We start from the raw sequence: 18849 nt of genomic DNA, 5'->3' as shown, positions 1-18849 counted from the left end.
CATTTATCCGGCCTTTTTATGGCATGAGTAAAAGAATAATGTACCACTTTGAAAGGTCAGTTTCTCTTACACATATGACTTAAAAAAAAAAAAAAAGAAAAGAAAATAGAAAAAGAAAAAGAAAAAAACCTGACTACTCAGCATTATAAGCCAGGGTGGGTAGGAACTGGAATATCTGTACTTCCAGGTTCAAGAGTACAGTAGGGAAGGGCATGTTTCTTTTGGTAACAAAACCCTCAAGTAATGCCAGCTTTATTTTTTCCAGATTCTGACTCATTTAACTTGGACACCAACACACCACTACTTTTTAACACATTTTTATAAAGATGGCTTGAATAATCATTTTAAATAATTTGGCAGCTTTTGAAAATCCTTGAAGAACAAGTTATGAGTATGTCAGCTCAGTTATTTCTCAAGGACATTTTAAAAACTTCATAAAGCTGTTATTTTCATCTAGAAAAATTCAACAAAAATAAGTAACTGCTAAAAAATACACTGTGTTTTATACATAGTATTATAGTTGCAGTTGTGTAAAATTATGACAGTCTTCATAGAGATGGATGGGATATGGGCTTCAAGGTGCATAATAGCTTTAATTTTTCAAAATTTTTTGAAAGAAAAATACTCACTTTCTTCACCCCTTAAAGCTGCGTATTTAGTTTTGGAAGTATTCACAAGAAATATTTTCCTGTTTCTAAAATAAGACATGATCTCTGGGTTTCTATTTTCTGGACAGTTTTGTGGTCATATTTCAACAAGCTTTACAAGTGTTAACTCTTCAGGGCTACTGATAGGTTTCAGTAAAGGTCCAGGGTTAAAATATTCCAGATATGTAATTAACTTTATAAAGGGCAGACACAAAGTCTATAACTTCCTTGGTACATTAAAAAAAAAAAAAAAAAAAAAAATCACACACACAAAAAGTGAATCACAACAATGAAAGACCGGAAGGGATTTAAGAGCTCACTTTGTCCATTTTTAGTTTCTGGTCAATCCAGATCATCACGGACAGACTGAAGAAGAAAATGGAGACTCCACAACCCACCCAGGTAGCTATTCCAACTCATAAGTGTCCTTAGAGTTCAAAATATTTCCCCCAAGTCCAGTCTGAATCATTGGCAAATTAACTGCATTATTTTTCCTCATGTCCTTCCCTTTTCTGAACAGAATAAATGATGACTGATCACCACCTTCTTATTAACTACTTATTAACTACCTTCTACTCATCGTAACACTGTTCCATCCCACCTCAATTTTCTCCATTTTGGCCAAACAATCCTAGCACATTCTAATGTTTCCAAAAGATTACATTTTCTAAACTCATTATTCTTCTTGTTCTGCTCTGGACTGTCTCTAAATTACCTAGGCCTCTCCAAGTGTGGCATCCAAAATCAGATGCTGTAGTCTAACCCAAGGCTTAGGGAAACAGACAGAAAAGTAAACCCCCCTGTCCTGCATATAACAAGGACACCAGGATGAGACTTGCCATTTTTTGAATAATTTGCTGACACATTCAATTTATGCCCTGCAACGATGTGCAGATCCTTTTCTGAAGTAGAAAAGGATTCACCTTATTCACCACTTTGTGTCTTATTCACCACTTTGTGTCTGTTAATTTGATTTTTCCTTCCCAAGTATAGCATTCTACTTTTGTCTTTATTGACTTTTCTACTGATTTCAAGGTATTTCTCCAAGCTACTTTTGAAATCCATTCTGCCAAAACACTTACAAACTTGGTGTCATCGGTAAGCTGAGCAATCTTCACAAATTTTGTAAGTGCACGTTATCATCTGAACAGTTAAAGAAACAATGAATAGTGCTAGGACCAGCACAAACCACTGGAAAAATCCGGTTCAAAAGTTCTCTTGCCTGACAGAGAGCATCAATAATGACATATTACAACTTAAACAGTTGGGTTTTTTAACCTGCTGTGGTTTTGTAACAGTTTTATCTATTTTCCTAACATAAGCATGAAAACATAGCACTTGGCTGTCTTATGAAATATTTTTATCTACTGATTCCTGTCCATTTCTGAGCAAGTCACTCTGTCAGAACACCTACCATCCTTGTTATTTTTCAAATACAGGTGGTAGCTGTTCTGACACTGCTGCAGCTAGCTCCTTCAGTATTCTAGGGTGAATTTCACCAGCCTCTGCTGACTTGAATGCATCTTATTTAAATATTCTTTAGTCTGTTCTTCTGGTATTCTATGTCTGAAAATTAATTGCACACCCTCCCAACATATTTTATAAAGACCCCAGCAAAGAAAAGACTTTTCAATTCAGTATTCACAATCATGTCTCATTTATCAAAATCACCATTGTATAGCTCTAGAAATTAATGAATTAATCAACCATGTTAGTTCTTCCTTATAGCACATATTAGGGTTTGGAAGTATCCATTCATGTTCATGTAGCTACCTTGGATTAAAACTCACTCTGTTAATAAAACACCCAAGGAAAAAAACATGCTTATACAAAAATTTGGGGACTAGTGGACCAAAGACTCAAAGACCTGAGAAAAAAAGTAGTTACGTTATTGCTGCATTTTATATAAAGAACACACAATATATTTTTTTGGTTATTTCTCAGTGAATACAGTGGTAGATATTCTCTGTACAATACCAAATATTAGGAGTTGCTAGGGAGCGTAGCGTTGGAAGCTGTTCATTTTCCTGTTGCTTACACTGCCCTGCAGACAGGATACTGGGGTCAAGGAACTCAATCAGTTCCACATCCTCCTGCAGCAGAACTTCCTGTTGCAGGATGGTACGGAGTGTGTCAAATCGGAATCCAACATCCTTACCACAAACGGGCAGGAGAAAAAAATAGGCATTAGTAAAGAATATGCAAATTCTTAATTTTAAGTTAGCAGAACAAGGAAAACACCCAGACACTCTTACACTTTACTGACAACAATCTTCCCAAAGACTACAGGAATGTTTCAGATATATCACAAGTAGCTACTTCATTTTTATTAAACTTGCTTAACTTTAAAAACTCACATACTACCTAACAGTTCAGACTTGCTAGGATGCATTGCATTGACTTTGCGATCTGACCTAGATAGTAACAATACCTGGAAACATGCCACAGATTATGCCAATATATTTGCGTAAGAATCAGAGAGGTACTATATCTATTAGAAGATCATTAATAAAACAGCAAACACTTTTTTTTTTTAATGTCATGACATAATTTACGTCATTAACAAACAAAAATTAGAAAGAGAGGTATTACAAATTAGTTAACAAAAAGTCCTCTGTGGACACTTAATAACAGTAGGGTCAATGCACTGGACTCAAGCGCCAGCCAAGGCAGTGAAGTCCTCTCCTGCAGGATTCTGTGCCTTTCCCAAGGGAACTCCATCCAAACATGAAACAGCATGGGACTCTGAAGACCTCACACTTGCTAAACTCCAGGCAAACTTCAGGGAGTTACTTACTCATGGATTTGATGCCATGAGAAGCATTTGCTGTTTTTTTCCCTACAGCTATAGCTCTTCAAGACACACAGCTCTTGAAGACAAATATATCCATCAGAGAAGCCCCCTGAAATTTTAATTTGCATACTGCACCAAACCATAATTATAAAACACTTCAAGTTAAGAATGTCATAACAAAACCCAACAAACACTGAACACATGCATCTTTGCATCTAGCTAGATTACAGGAGGGAAAGGAGAATATTTCTGTAAAACCCTCTAATAGATGTTGTTAACAGAAGTATGACATTTCACAGTACAAAATCTGTTGAGTTCCGTCATTGACAGAACAAGATTATTAATGAAACCATAAGATAGCTAGTCAAAAATTTAATTCCATACATTGATGTCACTCATCATAACTTGCATTCTACTTTTAATGGAAAACATTTGTTTCAGGACTGTGTGCAAGAGGAAACTCTGCCCTCCTCCGACGCATTCTGTGTCATTTCAGTACCCTACTGTAGCGTGCAGCAGAAGAAACATGTTTTCCATATTCTTTGGTGGTACCTCCATCTCAAGAAAGTAAGACTAAAAAAAGCTGTGAAGATAATACCTTTGATTCATAAGGGAAGAGGGAGGAAGAAAAAAGACAACCAAAGATCACTATTGAGAGGTTTCAGAGGAAATTTTGTCCTCTTGAGACAAGGGAGAAGAGATAGCAATTGGACTTGGCAGAACCCTCTGAGACATGGAAACCCCTAACTTCTCATGTTGCTCAACATTTTTTTTTTGAAGCTACATTTGAAGACATCATCCCTGTATCATAGTAGGAAAAAATAAATAAAAATTCTAACTTTTAGATTCTGGAACAGTCTGACTAATGTGACATTTGCAAGCCAGACTAGGAACCTGAAGCAGCTGGGTGCAAGTTAAAGCAGATCTCAGACAAGCCCAGGCTAGAGACTGAAATACCTAGAAAGTGGTGCTGCAGAGAACAGGTGTAAAGGCAGCATAAAACTATTTTTAACTATCTGGGGTAGAACTATCACCCTTCAGGTCTACCCCACACAGGCTAACTTGGGCCCTAAAAGTTCCTGCAGGCTCCAGGAGTAGGAGAATACAACTTCTGGTGAGGCAGATGGACACCCAACCTGCTTCTTAACTGCTGAGATGAGAGCACATAGGTAGAGAACTGTTCTTGCCTCTCCCTACAGCCAGACCCCTACACAGATGTCATCTGCTCTTAATGCGTAACGCTGTTCTGAAGCATTATGGCAGAGGTGCCTTAATTTTTTTTGCTTTTCCCAAATGCAGAAGCACTGTGGAGAGCAGTGAAGAAACAAATAGGCCAGGATGGGTCCAGGGGTAGTACCACTGCACTGCGGTGGTGCTATGCCTGAGCTAAGAAGCTGAAACAGAGGGTGAAGCAATACTCAGATGAAGCTCTAGAGCCTTTTGTCTTGACCTGTGTCTGCAAGGTGCTAGGCTGCAACACATAGACTTTCTCAGTCAGCGTCTCCGCACTGCCTTCTACCAAATGGGGTAGCTACGCTGTAGGTTAACTCCTTTCAGCTTTCAAGAATTTCTTTAATTTCTCACACATATTATTTTAATTTCTCTTCCACATTTTTAACATCTTCAAGCTGGCTACCGATATTTTTCCTGTTCTTCTGTGCTCAATTTGCTTGGCACAGTAACTCTGAAAACCAGAATCAATATTACCTGAAGAAGTAAAACTCTTAGAGCCAAAACCAACAGTACAGACCAAAGATGGTGCTCCAAGGATGAGGTACAGAGGACAGGAAGACTTGTGGATTAGGAAAGGAAATGGGGAAAAAAAAAAAGTGATCACTTACCAGTCGGTGAAGTATGTCATCGTTTTTCTTACATTGTGGAAAAGGAAACCAACTTCTAAAGAACTCAACTAGTTTTGACAGGATGCCTTGCTGAAGGGAACAGAAATTACTCCAATTAAAAAAAAAAAAAACAAAGCAAAAAAAAAATAAATAACATCAGACAATTCCTTTATTTCTGCATTTGCTTTTCTTGTTAACTCAGACCCAAGTACCTGTGAGGAAGTTTCGCTTACTGTGTCTGGCCTAACTTCAGAGTATGCTAAGGGAACATCTGCTTCCCGTCAGTTTGCCTGTACACAAGAGTGTGAAATAAAGCTTTCAGTAACCCCACCTATTCAGAGCATAATGGATTGTTATGTTGTACTGTTAAAAATAACTACAGCTAGAATTAGTTTGATCTCAAGTTGGCAGCTACTCCATCGATATGAAAGACTTTCTCTCTCCTTGAGGATAAAAAAAGCAGTGAAGTTAAATGGCTGACAGGGACTGAAGAAAAGTAAAAGACCAGGAGAGGAACAACCTCTCCTTGGCAGACCACCGCAGCTTGAGGACAAAGCTCTGGAGGAGTTGTGAACAGACACAGTGAACAGAGACAGGGAAGAGTGACTGAAGAAAAGGAACTGTTCCAGAAAGTCCCTGTCCCAACCAGCGTGTGCTATCAGGTACTTTGTCTCCATGCTGCTTCCCATGCAACCTAAATCCACACTTTCATCTAAGCTGTAAACATAACTTCGAACGCCACTAGAGGGACGCCCTCTCGGTCAGCACACATTTTACTCATGTATCTTCCTAAAATATGACGCATGAAAGATTATAATTGAATAGTTTATTCAATTATAATTGAAAGATTATAATTGATTATAATTGAATAATTATAATTGCTTCAGTCTGCAGCCATTCAACGAAAAAAATATGGAGTTTCTGACACACACTGTATATCTACTTTCCTCAGACTGAGCTGACTGGAAGTATTTTTCAAATTATTTACTTACATATATTTCATGAATTCTGAGGCCCTACCTCTTAATCTTCAGACTGCTGACATGTAATACAATCAAATCGAAATGCATGCCAAAAAAAATTGATTGCGGAGCACTTACATTTTGTGGCATACTGTTTCAAAATAATAATAATAATAATAAAAAACAGATTGTAACAGCTTAATGTATAAAGAGCATCTGCATTCCATCAGCTTCTTCTGTTCCTCGCTCTTGGTTCCCCCCCCGTTTTTTTTCTTCCCCCCCAACTAGAAGGTAGGAAATAGAAGAGTAAAACCAAACAACAGGAGCTTGGAGCGTTGCGGTTAGCCCTGCAATCAGCCTGGCAGCCCACTGAAAGGCAGTGTGACACAAGTTTGATGCAGCAAGCCAGGGCAGAACGGCTTTGAGTAACATCAGAAATTGTCACCGTAAAGCCCTCATGCTTCAAAAATTTTTGAAATAACTTACTTTGGTGTCCATTTAGGTAACCTAACTCAAGTTTTTCTTTACATATGCCTCATCTTTCTGTGTACAGTTAGAATTGCACACCTATGCCAGAAGGAAGTGTTTTTAGGTCAGTGGAGAGACAAACCAATAATAGGAGTTTCATAATGATAGCTCTTCCCGATACACAGACATCATCGTAGCTTATTAGGAGGAGCTATCCCAGCAATCCACACTTCTTAGACTATGGAATAAATCCAAGTGATTGTATTTTGATGTTGCTCAAGGGCACTGTCATAAGAAGAGTGTCACAAACTGTCCTCCAAGGTTCTCGTAAAAGTGGTGCGAAATAAAACAAAATTTTCCAATTACAATTTGTAGAAAATTAAGATGAAATAAACAAAGATCCTTGCTCTACATTTGAGTTGCAGACAGATACTTCATTCAGAAGTACTTCTCCCAGTACTTTGAAAGCAGAATACAGAAAGAATTGTCCATTTACTATTTAAAATTATGCCTCTTGAAGCCTACCATTGTCAACTGCTTAGCCTTCATAAGTCTTTGGGTTTTTATCATGAACATTTAAATCTACACCAAGGATAATTTTAAACTGCTACCAGCTGACTAAACTAGACTGAGGAATTACTGGGAAAAAACCCCCATACTAGTGTGCTACATAAGTAATCTTTTGGTTTATTTTCTATGTTTTAGTTTAAAAATAAAAGTCTGAGCTTGCATAAACACTCAACAGGCATGTCACTGCTTGAAAACACAAAACAAGACAACCCACTGTCTCGGGCTGTGACCCAGTAGAGTACAGTAACACATTACATTATTCAGATCCTTGGAAGAGTGTCTCACAGTTTGCATTCCCATTGGGAGTGTTACTGACAAGTAAAACAACTTTCATCAACACACAAGTCAGGTCATGTTTCCAATGCTTCTGGAGTATTCTTCTTACAGCTTTAGAACACCACTCAGTCAAACTCTCTGTAAACTGGGTAACAAAGATGTAGAACTCCTAACATTTAAAAAAAGTAGCATAGGACATGCACATTTTAGGTACATTAATTTGAATCTAAAGTAGAATTCTAAGAACTATTTCTCTTTTGTACATGATGAACCTGAAATGGCAAACTAGCAGGTATCTAAAATATCATCATTCACATTGGCACCTTTCAATTCTGTGCACTTCAGAAAGAAGATAATGCTACATATTCAATACCTTCCAGCTACCCAGAGCTAGCATTAAGTGGGTGGGAGCCCTAGACAAAGGCAAAGGACTGGTCTCTCTGCCCTTCTGCATTAGGTTACCTGTGCAGCTACTGAGGGCTAGTCCCAACACAATCCTCAGTAGCTGCCTCCAGCACCAGCCCTGTTCTAGTGATGAAATATTGTCACATCTAAGATGGGATAAGGTGTGACAGTATAATCAATTTAAACATTCAGATATGCACAGCAGCCTAGGAAAATAAGTGAGAAAGGAAAAATGTAAATGGGAAGAAATACATTCCTTAAAGATCAAGCAGAATTACCCAAATAGGATTTAATTCCAGAAAACAGGTCTAGGAGCTCTTGCAAACAGTGCTTTTGCGTATCAAGTGATCATGAGACCAGAACTTCAGCTGTAACTTTCTCCAGAGGTTGGTATAGCCAGGAACGCTGCACCTATAATTACCATGCTAAATCACATCTCTATACTCCCTCAGATGGGAGCCTGGCATTTCATCAGCCCTCAGAACACAACCTTGAAGCACCTTTACAGCTTTTCAGCTCAATGTTCATTAAGACCATGTTCCGATTAAAAAACCCCACCAAAACCACACACAGAGAGAACTATTTAAGATGTGCTTCAAATTCAGCTGATGCCTCTGCCTTTCATTAAGCCTGAACCATATGCTCTGCTTGTCAGGACAGCAAGACACAGCAGCAATGTTTGTATCAGTCACTAGGAACCTCTTTTTTTTTCCAGATTTGTTTTTTCAGTCCCTGAAGATCCCAAACTAGATCTTTGCCTTGCCAAAATCTTGCTGCATGTCACCAGATTGTATCTGCACGGGGATCCTACTTGATGGAATACAAGAGGAGGAAACAATCTCAACTCAAAGACAAAGCAATACTGCAGTTTTTCTATTTTTATTTTAATAAAGTGTTTAAGGCATTTGTAAACTTGCTTTTCAGAACAGAAGGAAAACGATACACACATACTAGGCATCACTCAGCGTGGAACATCATCTACTCCCTGTGATTATAATTTTGCATTACACTAAGCCTCAAGTAAGATCATTTCATATTAGGACTGTGGGTAGGTACATATCCAGAACTCAGAAATCATTTGTTTCTCAGACATTTTATAATTTCAGCAGACTAGGCCAGTGAAGGCTGAGAGAAGGGAAGTGATAACAGTCTCATGTAAAAATGAGGAAATGATTGGATGGGAATGTAAATGATTTGCCTGTATGTCGTACAAAAGTTGCAACAAAGCCTCAGATCCTCCTAAATCCAGTCTACTTCTTTAAATGTGTGGCCAGCTGCCTCTCCCTCATTCTCTTTCCTTTTGAGACACCCTACCAAAATGGCACATAGAAATCAAATGACAAAAGCAGACTTTCTGACATCAGATTACAAAGAAAAGTGTTAACGTTCCCCAACTGGTACTGGAACAGCAGCAGTAAGAACCTATGACACTGTATTACTAGAAATTACACACAGGTCTCTTCCTTATTTCCACTACGTATCCTTGTCTAGACAGAGACGAGACAATGTGAATGTCATCCTGGTATTTGTAAGAAATGGACAGCCCATTTTCACACACCCACTCCTTTCAAGTTGCAAGGCGAACCATGATGAATTACTTCTACATCTGACACAATACTGGAGGACTTGCTCCCAACACAATAAAATTACGTGTAAAATGCTTGAGGGGAAGGAAGGGGAAAAAACAGAATACTTGAGGCTTTTAAAAGCAGTATATCTTAATATTTTTGAGATTCTTAACCCCACAGTGCTTTTGTATTAAATTTGGTGGAAATTATATACTTGAACACAGCATCATACTGCTTTACTGACTTCCGCAAAAGTAATTATGCAAAATAAAGTAATGCAGCTAACAAGTGATAGTCCATGCATTACTTCATACTAACGAACAGATGACCAGCCAATGAAATATGTCACCCTAATTTTCAATTAACAGTGGTTCAATTAAAGTCTTCCTGCACTAAGCCAGAATAGGTATCTTCAATGTAAATGTACCACAAAACTGCCAATAGCTTTAAAGGGAAAATATATTTTCAGATGGTTTCTTGAGGGCTAGTGAGTCCCTGCTGACAATTCTGAAAAGTAAGGGTAGTGGACCTAATATTTCCATGAATCCTTTTAAAGGTAGTTTAAATTAAAGTATAAAAAATTGTGAGATAAACCCTGAATTAAATTCAGCCTTGCCTTGTGACCACTGATGGAAGCAATCATTATTACAAATGTAATAGCCATGCACATCAACAGTAACTAGAAATCAATTTATTCATTAAATTTAAAATAATCTTACATTAGAGAAACCAGCCAATGAAGCATGGAAACACTGCAAGAATCATTTCTCTTTCTCCTCTCAGTTAATCTGTTTCTTAGGCTCACAAATCCTCAGTATATGAGACTGAAGTTCTGTATGAAGCTGTTTGGTCGTTTTTTTCTACATGATTGCTGAACTCTCTGAAAAAACTGTAAGCTCTACAAAAGCATGGCTGAACAGTACAAAACTTAGGGATTATGATGACAGTATGATTATTTTTTACAGGCTCTGTCTAATCCATGTATTACGCATGCAGTGGTACTCACAGGTCTGCTCAATGTATATGCACCCTCTATCTTATCTACATGGTCATCTTTGATCAGAATGTGGGGCATGAAAGAAGAAGGGAGACATGACACACTTCCATAGGACTACAAGTCTCAGCAACTGCGGATCGAGGCTGTTAAGCAAAGTGCGCAGTGCACCTGCCCAGCAGGTAAACACAAACTATGACCATTCTATCCATGAAGATAGACTCCAACAGGACTGAAGACCAGAGCAAAATGTTTCATGTTTGACTACCCTGTCTTTTCAAATGGACTAATGAGTGTGTGAGGACGTTTATGCAGTCTATACAGAGAGTGGTTAAAATGAATATCACTATATGAAAATATGACTTACCAACACTTCTCTGAATACTGCTAGATGAATAAGCTTCACACTGCAACTTCTAAATTTCCACTTCAAAGACTGTGCATGTCAGTCCTTGCAAATACACCATACTATTGCAAACATTTAAAAAACCACACATTCTTTCTCCCGATCAGAAAAAAACTGACTGATGTTATCCACATCAATTTATACACTTCTGAATCCTACCCCACCTAAGATCCTACACAGAGCAGAACAGATTAAAAATCCCACAAGAAAAAAATACTTCTGACCTAAAACAAACGAGGAAGAAGAGGGACATGTACAAAACTAAAAAAACTTTGCTGAAATAAAGCCTAACTAACTGTGACTATTACTTGGCTAATTCCTTGAAGCATCTTGAGAACTGAGTAGTGGATGTACGTCAAGATGGCATTACTTGAGAAAAGATCCTAAGAAAAGCATCAGCTCTCCTCATTTGCCATATGATCTCTCATCCACCACAATGTGCAGGGAGACCTTCTGGACATCTCAAGGCCACTCATATTGCCTGTGTTTGAGACAAATAGGATGCTCTCCCCGGGCTCATTGCCAGCTAACTGGGAGGGTGGACCATTGTGGAGCAGGGAAGCAGCAGAGCTTACAAATGAGAGGGAAGGGGTTGTGAACTTCTGATTTGAAGATAGCTGAAGAGGTATAAAACTGGAATGAAAAACAGGAAAACTGAGCTCCAGTGGAAAGTTAAAAGCCACAGCGCGCAAGAATCAGATGACCTAAGGTGCACAAAGATGGAAGCTACTGTAGATGGTGGGGAGAGAGGAGAAATAAATGGTAATTCTTCAGAGGCAACACACCAACACGTGAATGCTTGGTTTCCTGGATTACCTGTAAGGTGCTGCCCACCTCAGCCTGCAGAGAAGTCTGTATGGAAGCCTCTTTTTCCTCCTGACTTAGCACATAGCTGGAGCATGTCCATCGAAAACTGAACTCTCCACTGTGGAAGTGAAAGAGGTAGGCAGAAAGTAACTGCTCTTTGCATGCTCCATCTAGGTGCTAAGGAGAAGACAGACCAACTATTGAATTTTCAATATACTTGTTACAAAGAGACTCCTACATTAGCTGCCTCAAGAGGAATTTCCTCACCCACACTACAGCTCCTCATCTGAGTCACACTGCTTGTACACTACCAATAATACTAAAATACCATTTATTTTTAATAAGGAAAACAAAAAATGTGTAGGCCACAGTAGATGTTAAACAGCCAAATTCTCAAGCATAATTTTAATACCAAAATGTTTTAAAAATATCCACAAGCCTTTACTTAAAACGATAAAGAAATAAGAAGTCTGAGCTAATCAGTTTATGATCCTTGTCAGCCGATACTGTTAGAAAATTGCCATAACCTAAGCACAGTTCTACTATCTCATTCAGATTGGTTATTGTATTTATACTTCCCAGAAATCCTCTTTCTTAATGTTCTGTCACAGAGTAAGCAATATTTAGCAACTTGAATGCCTGAGAAGGGCTGGGAACTATAAATATTCTGTTCCAGAAAATTACAGGTTTTGTTCCCAGAATGTCATGCTAAGCTAACATAATAGTATGCAGTAAATAAGATAATTTACAACACTCAAAAAATTCACTATCAAAGTCTCTTCCTTCCCTAGCTTACATAAGTGCAAAGAAACACTTCAAACTATACTGGCAAACCATGCATTTCCAAACACATTTGCAGACAAGATACGACAACTGGTTGGGTTTTTTTTGCTGTTGTGGTTTTTTTTCTCTCCTTTTTTTTTTGTAAATACAGTAAGAGATTTATCTTTATCCCCTCTGATTTTGCCTATTTGTGAAGTAATGCGGTCCTCTTTTGAGAAAATAAATACTCAGGAACAGGAGAGTGCTCACGTTCTGGGCAGCATGCACAGTCCGCTCTTTTTGGCTTTCTGCTGCTGCACATTGCTCTGCCTTCTGTGACACAGATGAACATACTTCAAAATCTGTGTGTCCCAAATCCTGCAGATATTGGTAGAGTGGGGAATTCTGAAAGAGAGTTAAAAAAGAAAAATGAGAAAAAAAAAATGTTAAAAACCATTCCCTGTTTCCCACAAAATACAACTGTGAATACAGCAACCACACAACCAGCAATGAATGGATTGAGAGCAGCCCTGTAGAGAAGGACTTCGGGATAGTGGTGGATGAAAAATTGGACATGAGCCAGCAATGTGTGCTTGCAGCCCAGAAAGCCAATGGTGCCCTGGGCTGCATAAAAAGAAGTGTGGCCAGCAGGTCGAGGGAGGTGATTCTGCCCCTCTGCTCCGCTCTGGTGAGACCCCACCTGGAGTACTGCCTCCAGCTCTGGGGTCCCCAGCACAAGACAGACATGGAGCTGTTGGAGTGGGTCCAGACGAGGGCCACGAAAATGATCAGAGGGCTGAAACGCCTCTCCTATGAGGAAAGGCTGAGAGAATTCGGGTTGTTCAAACTGGAGAAGAGAAGGCTCCAGGAAGACCTTATTGCAGCCTTTCAATAATTAAAGGGGGATTATAAAATGGAGACAGACTGTTTACCAAGGCCTGTAGTGACAGGACAAGGGGTAACAGCTTTAAACTAAAAGAGGGCAGATTTAGATTAGATATTAGGAAGAATTTTTTTACGAGTGTGGTGAGCCACTGGAACAAGTTGCCTAGAGAAGATGTGGATGTCCTGTTGCGTTCAAGGTCAGGCTGGACGGGGCTTTGAGCAATCTGATCTAGTGAAAGATGCCCCTGACCATGGCAGGGGCGGGTAGCCTAGATGATCTTTAAAGGTCCCTTCCAACCCAAACCATCCTGTGATTCCATGCAACAGGAGAAAAAACAACACAGTTAATAGCAAAGAAGCCAAATTTTTGCTTTAAATATCTCCCTTAAGTTTTATCCTGACCATAATGAAAGAGGCTGCAAGAGAGTCAACATACAAAACAATGTGATGAGAAATGAGTATGCAACCAATCAACTTTTCCCATAGCAATATTTTTTCTAGGTTAACCTGATAGGGTTCTTTAGCTTGAAACTTACCTGTTTTCAATAAATAAACTATGTATTTGGTAATATATTTTAAAATATTCTTGTGTGACTCCAGAACACTTAATGACACTCTTTTCCTAAAGATTATAAACATTGAATAGATTACACTTTGAACCACTTCTACTGAAATAAACTTTAAAACTAGAGAACTTTTCAAACTTCAATAAATGAAGCCTCAGTGTAACCTGATTAGGTACCTAGAGTGTTTTACAGAAATGGAAAAACACATTAGAAAAAGGCTTCTGCTCTCTCTGCAGATGGTAGTAGCACTTCTGGCTAATAAATAAGAGTTTTTAAATTTTAAGTTTCTGGCTTTTAAGTAAGAGTTTCACACTTATTAAAAAAAAAAAAACAACAACGAACACCCCCCCCTTTTTTTAACCTGCTGGCAAAACTACTAATTTACAAAAAGTCCTTAATAAAACTTAGAGAAAGCATGGAATTCTGATCACCAGAGAGTGGGTTTTTACATGTTTAGATATTTATCTATACAGACGTCTGAATTTTCTTGTTTTCATCTGCATCAGATATCTAGATTTACTTAACTGTTATTTTTCTGTTGACATCCACATATATGGCAGTATCTATGATAGATTTGATAGAAAGGATATTTATCCTAACTCCAGTTCTACTCAGGAGATGTAAAGAGACTTCTTTTTTAAGAACACCTCTCAACAATCAGTCTTAAATAGCCCAGTTAGTTAGGGATTTGGTTTGACCTCTGAAAAACTTTATCAACATCCCACACTAGTACGCAAACACTAGCAAACTGCAGAGGAAGAACACAAAACATTTGAAGAATTCTAACATGCTATCGGTGAGATAGCAACTAAAAAGTAAAAACTTTACAGTAAATACAGTTGCGGAGGTCTGCAGAAACAACCACCAACGGAACATCTACTACAAATTGTTATGTTAACTATCATTAACTTGCTGGTGCAAGTTGTCAAAAAGGCACATCTACCATGACCATGTACCAGCATGGCCAAATCTCAAATAACTGTGTGCCATACAATAAAACTTGGAAGCAATCATTTGTACTAGCTGAACAAATTAACTTGTTACCTCTAGGGATTTTTTTTTTTTTAACCACATCACCAAAGTGCTATTTTGATCACTATTACCTATTTAAAGCATGCAAATTCATACTTTTGCACGCTCTCCTTGAGTTACTCACAACAGATTCAGTGTCCAGTCATGACCTGAAACTCAAACATTTGTACCAACTCACAGCTCTGTGCAGGTACAGACAATCCCCCTCACCCACAATGACAATGATTGTGCAAAACGTTAGGATAGGTTTATGACTCATTTCCTTGTGGGAATTTTTCCAGTGTGACAACTCAGTCCTATCTTTTTTCCAAGTACCCTTCCTCCACAGTTGAGTACTTTTTCAAATGCATCTAACTCTAGTTAAACAGTGTGCTGTTCTGGACTGGCTGGAAAGATGTTTCTCTCTAAGTAGAACATGCCACTTCACCAGAATTACTTAATTAAAAAGGAAAAGAAAACATAATAGACTAGAATAATTCTCTTATTTAAGACACTGTTAAATTCATTTCATAATTTCAGGACATAACTCAGAATACGAATGGATATGCATGACCTTGTCTTCTTAAAATGGTTTTCATACAGAGCCAGGCTGTGCACTGCCAGCACACCTGGAACAACCTGAACACCCCCACACAAGAGGCTTTAGGGAAGCATGGAGGTTTCAGTCAGAACCAGCCAGATTTTTCCCCGTTTAGATGAAGACACATAGACAAAACAGTGGGTAAACAGAGAATGTTTTACTCAAAATCATAGTTTTGATGCTCACTCCAGGCAGGCCTCCAAGAAAAGCGTATCTAGGCTCTTGGCAGGCCTGTCCATCATCTTGACCAGACCTGTCCACCAACTTGATCAGCATCTTGATCATACTTGTCACAAGCAAGGCCAGCCATCATTTGACACATGACTATTCTTGTACTTTATTGGAACTCACCTACATACAGACAGCTGGCAAAATAACCCAAATATACCAAGGAGTTTTTCCACTAGTATCTCAGGGTGCACTTCGCTTTGGGGTCCATGATGAGATAATTTTCTAAAAGCTGACCAAGAAAACCAGTCTAATGCTGTTTAGACTGGTTCCATTTCCTCACAAAAATGGATGAAGGAAGGCAGAGAGAGAGACAGAGACAGACAGAGACTCTGTCCACTGATGACAGAGAGGATTAGCTAAAATGTCAAATGCTGCATTTAATAACTGAAATATTGCATAGATGTAAGAATGCCTATTTCTTCCCTCTTACTGGGTATTTGGCAATATCAAAACCTTCTATCTAACTGTAATTAGTACATTTTCTACTCTACAGAAATAGTAAAAAATACACCATCTCTCCAACTGTTAATGAAACTTTAGCTCCTAGCTAGGATGAATCTTTTGTTCTTGTAATCAAGGTGGAATACAGGCACCTTACTAGGTTTTACATTAATTCCTTCTGATTAACTTTTCGAAGGCTTTTATAGGGTCTCATTATGGGTAGATTTGCAACTTTTAATCGCTGCTCGGAACTGGAAATGAGTTTCTGATTATTGAGTTAGCAAATGATAATTGATTAAAATTTAACACGAATGTTTATCACATATTCCCTCAAGTAGATTAGGGTTCTCCTCTTTCAGTTTCTCAGAAAGTACTCAGGCTACAACAATCCTCCTCTAACACATTTCTCTCACTCCACATGCTTTCTCTTTCCCATTCTTTCTAAAAGATTATTAGCAGAATTTAAGTGCAGATTGGAAACCCTAATTTTTTATTAACTTAAATGACCAAGAACTATGCTGTGACTAAAATCCCTTATGCTATAAGTAAAACCACCATTGTTCCCCTTTCTGAATCCATTAGTAGCATGTAAGATGTGGGTAAAGAAAGCACTGAATAAGAAGTGGGTTGAGGCCCTTGTGAAATTAGATTATTAAGAACCTTAATGAACCGATCATAAAATTCTTCCATTAAGAGTGAGGTCTCTTGTGTAGCACACTCAGCTTTACATTTTCCTCAGAAAATTTGAAGATTACACTCCTCTTCTGTTAGAAATATCACTGATGGCATACGCACATTAGCCTATGCTAAGATAAAAAACACACAGTATTTATTTATTTATTATATTTCATGTCCTAGATACTGCCCAACTTTAAATGATAGTGACAAGCCTGTCACTTGTAAAGCTGTGTGGTCTGTGTAACTCACTGAGGATGTCTCCAACAGTCTATACAAATTTCTCCCATGACATATGTAAGTAATGGCTAGAAAATTCAGTAAAGGAATTTTTAAAAGTTGAAGGGTAGATTTTATGTATGTGAACATTCACACAAAAGTTTCAATATTATCAAAGAATCAGAAAATAATTAATTATGCAACTACAGAATTGCAATATGATACCATTAAAATATCCTATTCTATATACTGCTTGTTTCAATACAAGGGACAGAAGTTATTATACTTAATGCTTACAAAGCATTTTTCATCTTCACAAAGCTTTAAAAACAATAATTAAATCTCATAATGTGTCTGATGTCCCACAAATCATAGCTCTGAATTTCTAGCTTACATCCTTACCCAAACCTCTCACTCCTAAATGCCTTCTTTCCCATAAAAAAGACCACAGATATGCACATATTCTTGCACGTGCACTTCTAACTGTGAGAAAAGTTCCTTGGTTTCAATTCATGCTGTCATTCATTAGCACTGTCAGGCTCAGCTGTTTTCACCTGCAAATGCTATGATAATATTAAAAAAATCTACTTCTTGGTTGGGGAAAATAGGGGGGATCTGCCTTTTTTCCTCCTAATTTTCTTTGCCCAAAATTCATGCATTCCTTTTTTCAGCAGTCCACCATTAAAAAAAAAAGAGCAACTGATTTTACATTTTTGCATATATTGCAGATACTAAACTTTTAGTTTAAGAAATTCAGGACATATCAGAAAGTTCATTGTTGAAAGCAGTAATACATTGTAATTTAAAAAAAAAAGTAATTTAGACTTGAGAGAAAGCTTTAATGTTAGAATGCGAGGTAAACGGACAGTAAGGTTGTTTCAGTGGATGGCATGAAAAGGAAATTTAAAATATAAAATCTCATCTTCCTATTAATACAGCATCATATTATTCTAGAGGAATCTATTTCCATGTATTTTTTAATCTTTACTTTCAACCACTCTCAACTTAGATAATAACTAGAATAGTTAGTATTACTCATGTTTGAGTTGTCAGGTTCGTTTATTTATTTCTGATTGTCACTGGTAGAATGACATAGTAATGAATCATTTACAAAGTAGAGAAGAAAAAAAAGTTTAATAATTCAGGTTATTGTTATGTTACCATCATACTACCAGTTACTGATGGGAAATACTATCTAAAGTAAGTGAGGATACCAAGACAGGGTTTTTCAGCAATATGCTGTATTCATATCTGAAGTTTCTTCTAAGTTTCTTCTTCTTCTAAATCACTTTCTGAGACCACCTAGATACAAGACACAGGCGTTACATTTACAGCCAGGGCATTTTTTTATTATGCTACTTGACCAACATGTGTGCTGGAAATAGAAAACAGTTCCAGGACAGACAGAAGATAAAATGCCATTATTCTTTGGTGTACTTCATACAGATTACACATGGAAAATCTTGTTAATAAGTGAAGCAAAGTAGTCAGAAACAGTCAATGTACCGAGTAGGAATATACTTTTTGAAAATTTTAAGAATTAGGGTTTTCTGGGGACAACAAAAAACCCACTTATCTTTCTATGACTTTTCTAATTCACTACAGCCAGTCATACTGCAAAGCCATTCAATTGTAACGACATTTATAGTATAGTATAGTACAGGTTTATATAAGCTCATGTTTCCAGAATCAAGAAAGAAAATCCTTTCCTCCTCATTCA

The 18849-nt window shown here is 37.7% G+C and overlaps 1 protein-coding gene across 5 annotated transcripts in view; it reads right to left on the bottom strand.

Annotated features, from left to right (window-relative positions):
* VEZT (vezatin, adherens junctions transmembrane protein) overlaps positions 1 to 18849 on the bottom strand; it is a 57947-nt gene that overhangs the window by 28323 nt on the left and 10775 nt on the right. For 4 of the 5 annotated variants that reach the window (XM_075497386.1, XM_075497391.1, XM_075497409.1 and 1 more), the window contains exons 2-4: positions 12771 to 12905; positions 5283 to 5372; positions 2625 to 2800 (exon numbers count right to left, since the gene is read on the bottom strand). In XM_075497386.1, the coding sequence (XP_075353501.1) occupies positions 2625 to 2800; positions 5283 to 5372; positions 12771 to 12905 (401 nt within the window). The remainder of the gene's footprint in view (positions 1 to 2624; positions 2801 to 5282; positions 5373 to 12770; positions 12906 to 18849) is intronic. The other variant, XM_075497398.1, reaches the window with a different exon arrangement.

The sequence above is a fragment of the Mycteria americana genome, chromosome 1, assembly GCF_035582795.1.
Source record: "Mycteria americana isolate JAX WOST 10 ecotype Jacksonville Zoo and Gardens chromosome 1, USCA_MyAme_1.0, whole genome shotgun sequence".
NCBI classification, from domain to species: Eukaryota; Metazoa; Chordata; class Aves; order Ciconiiformes; family Ciconiidae; genus Mycteria; species Mycteria americana.
Note: the sequence above shows the minus strand (reverse complement) of the source record. Positions and strands in the feature narration are given on the sequence as shown.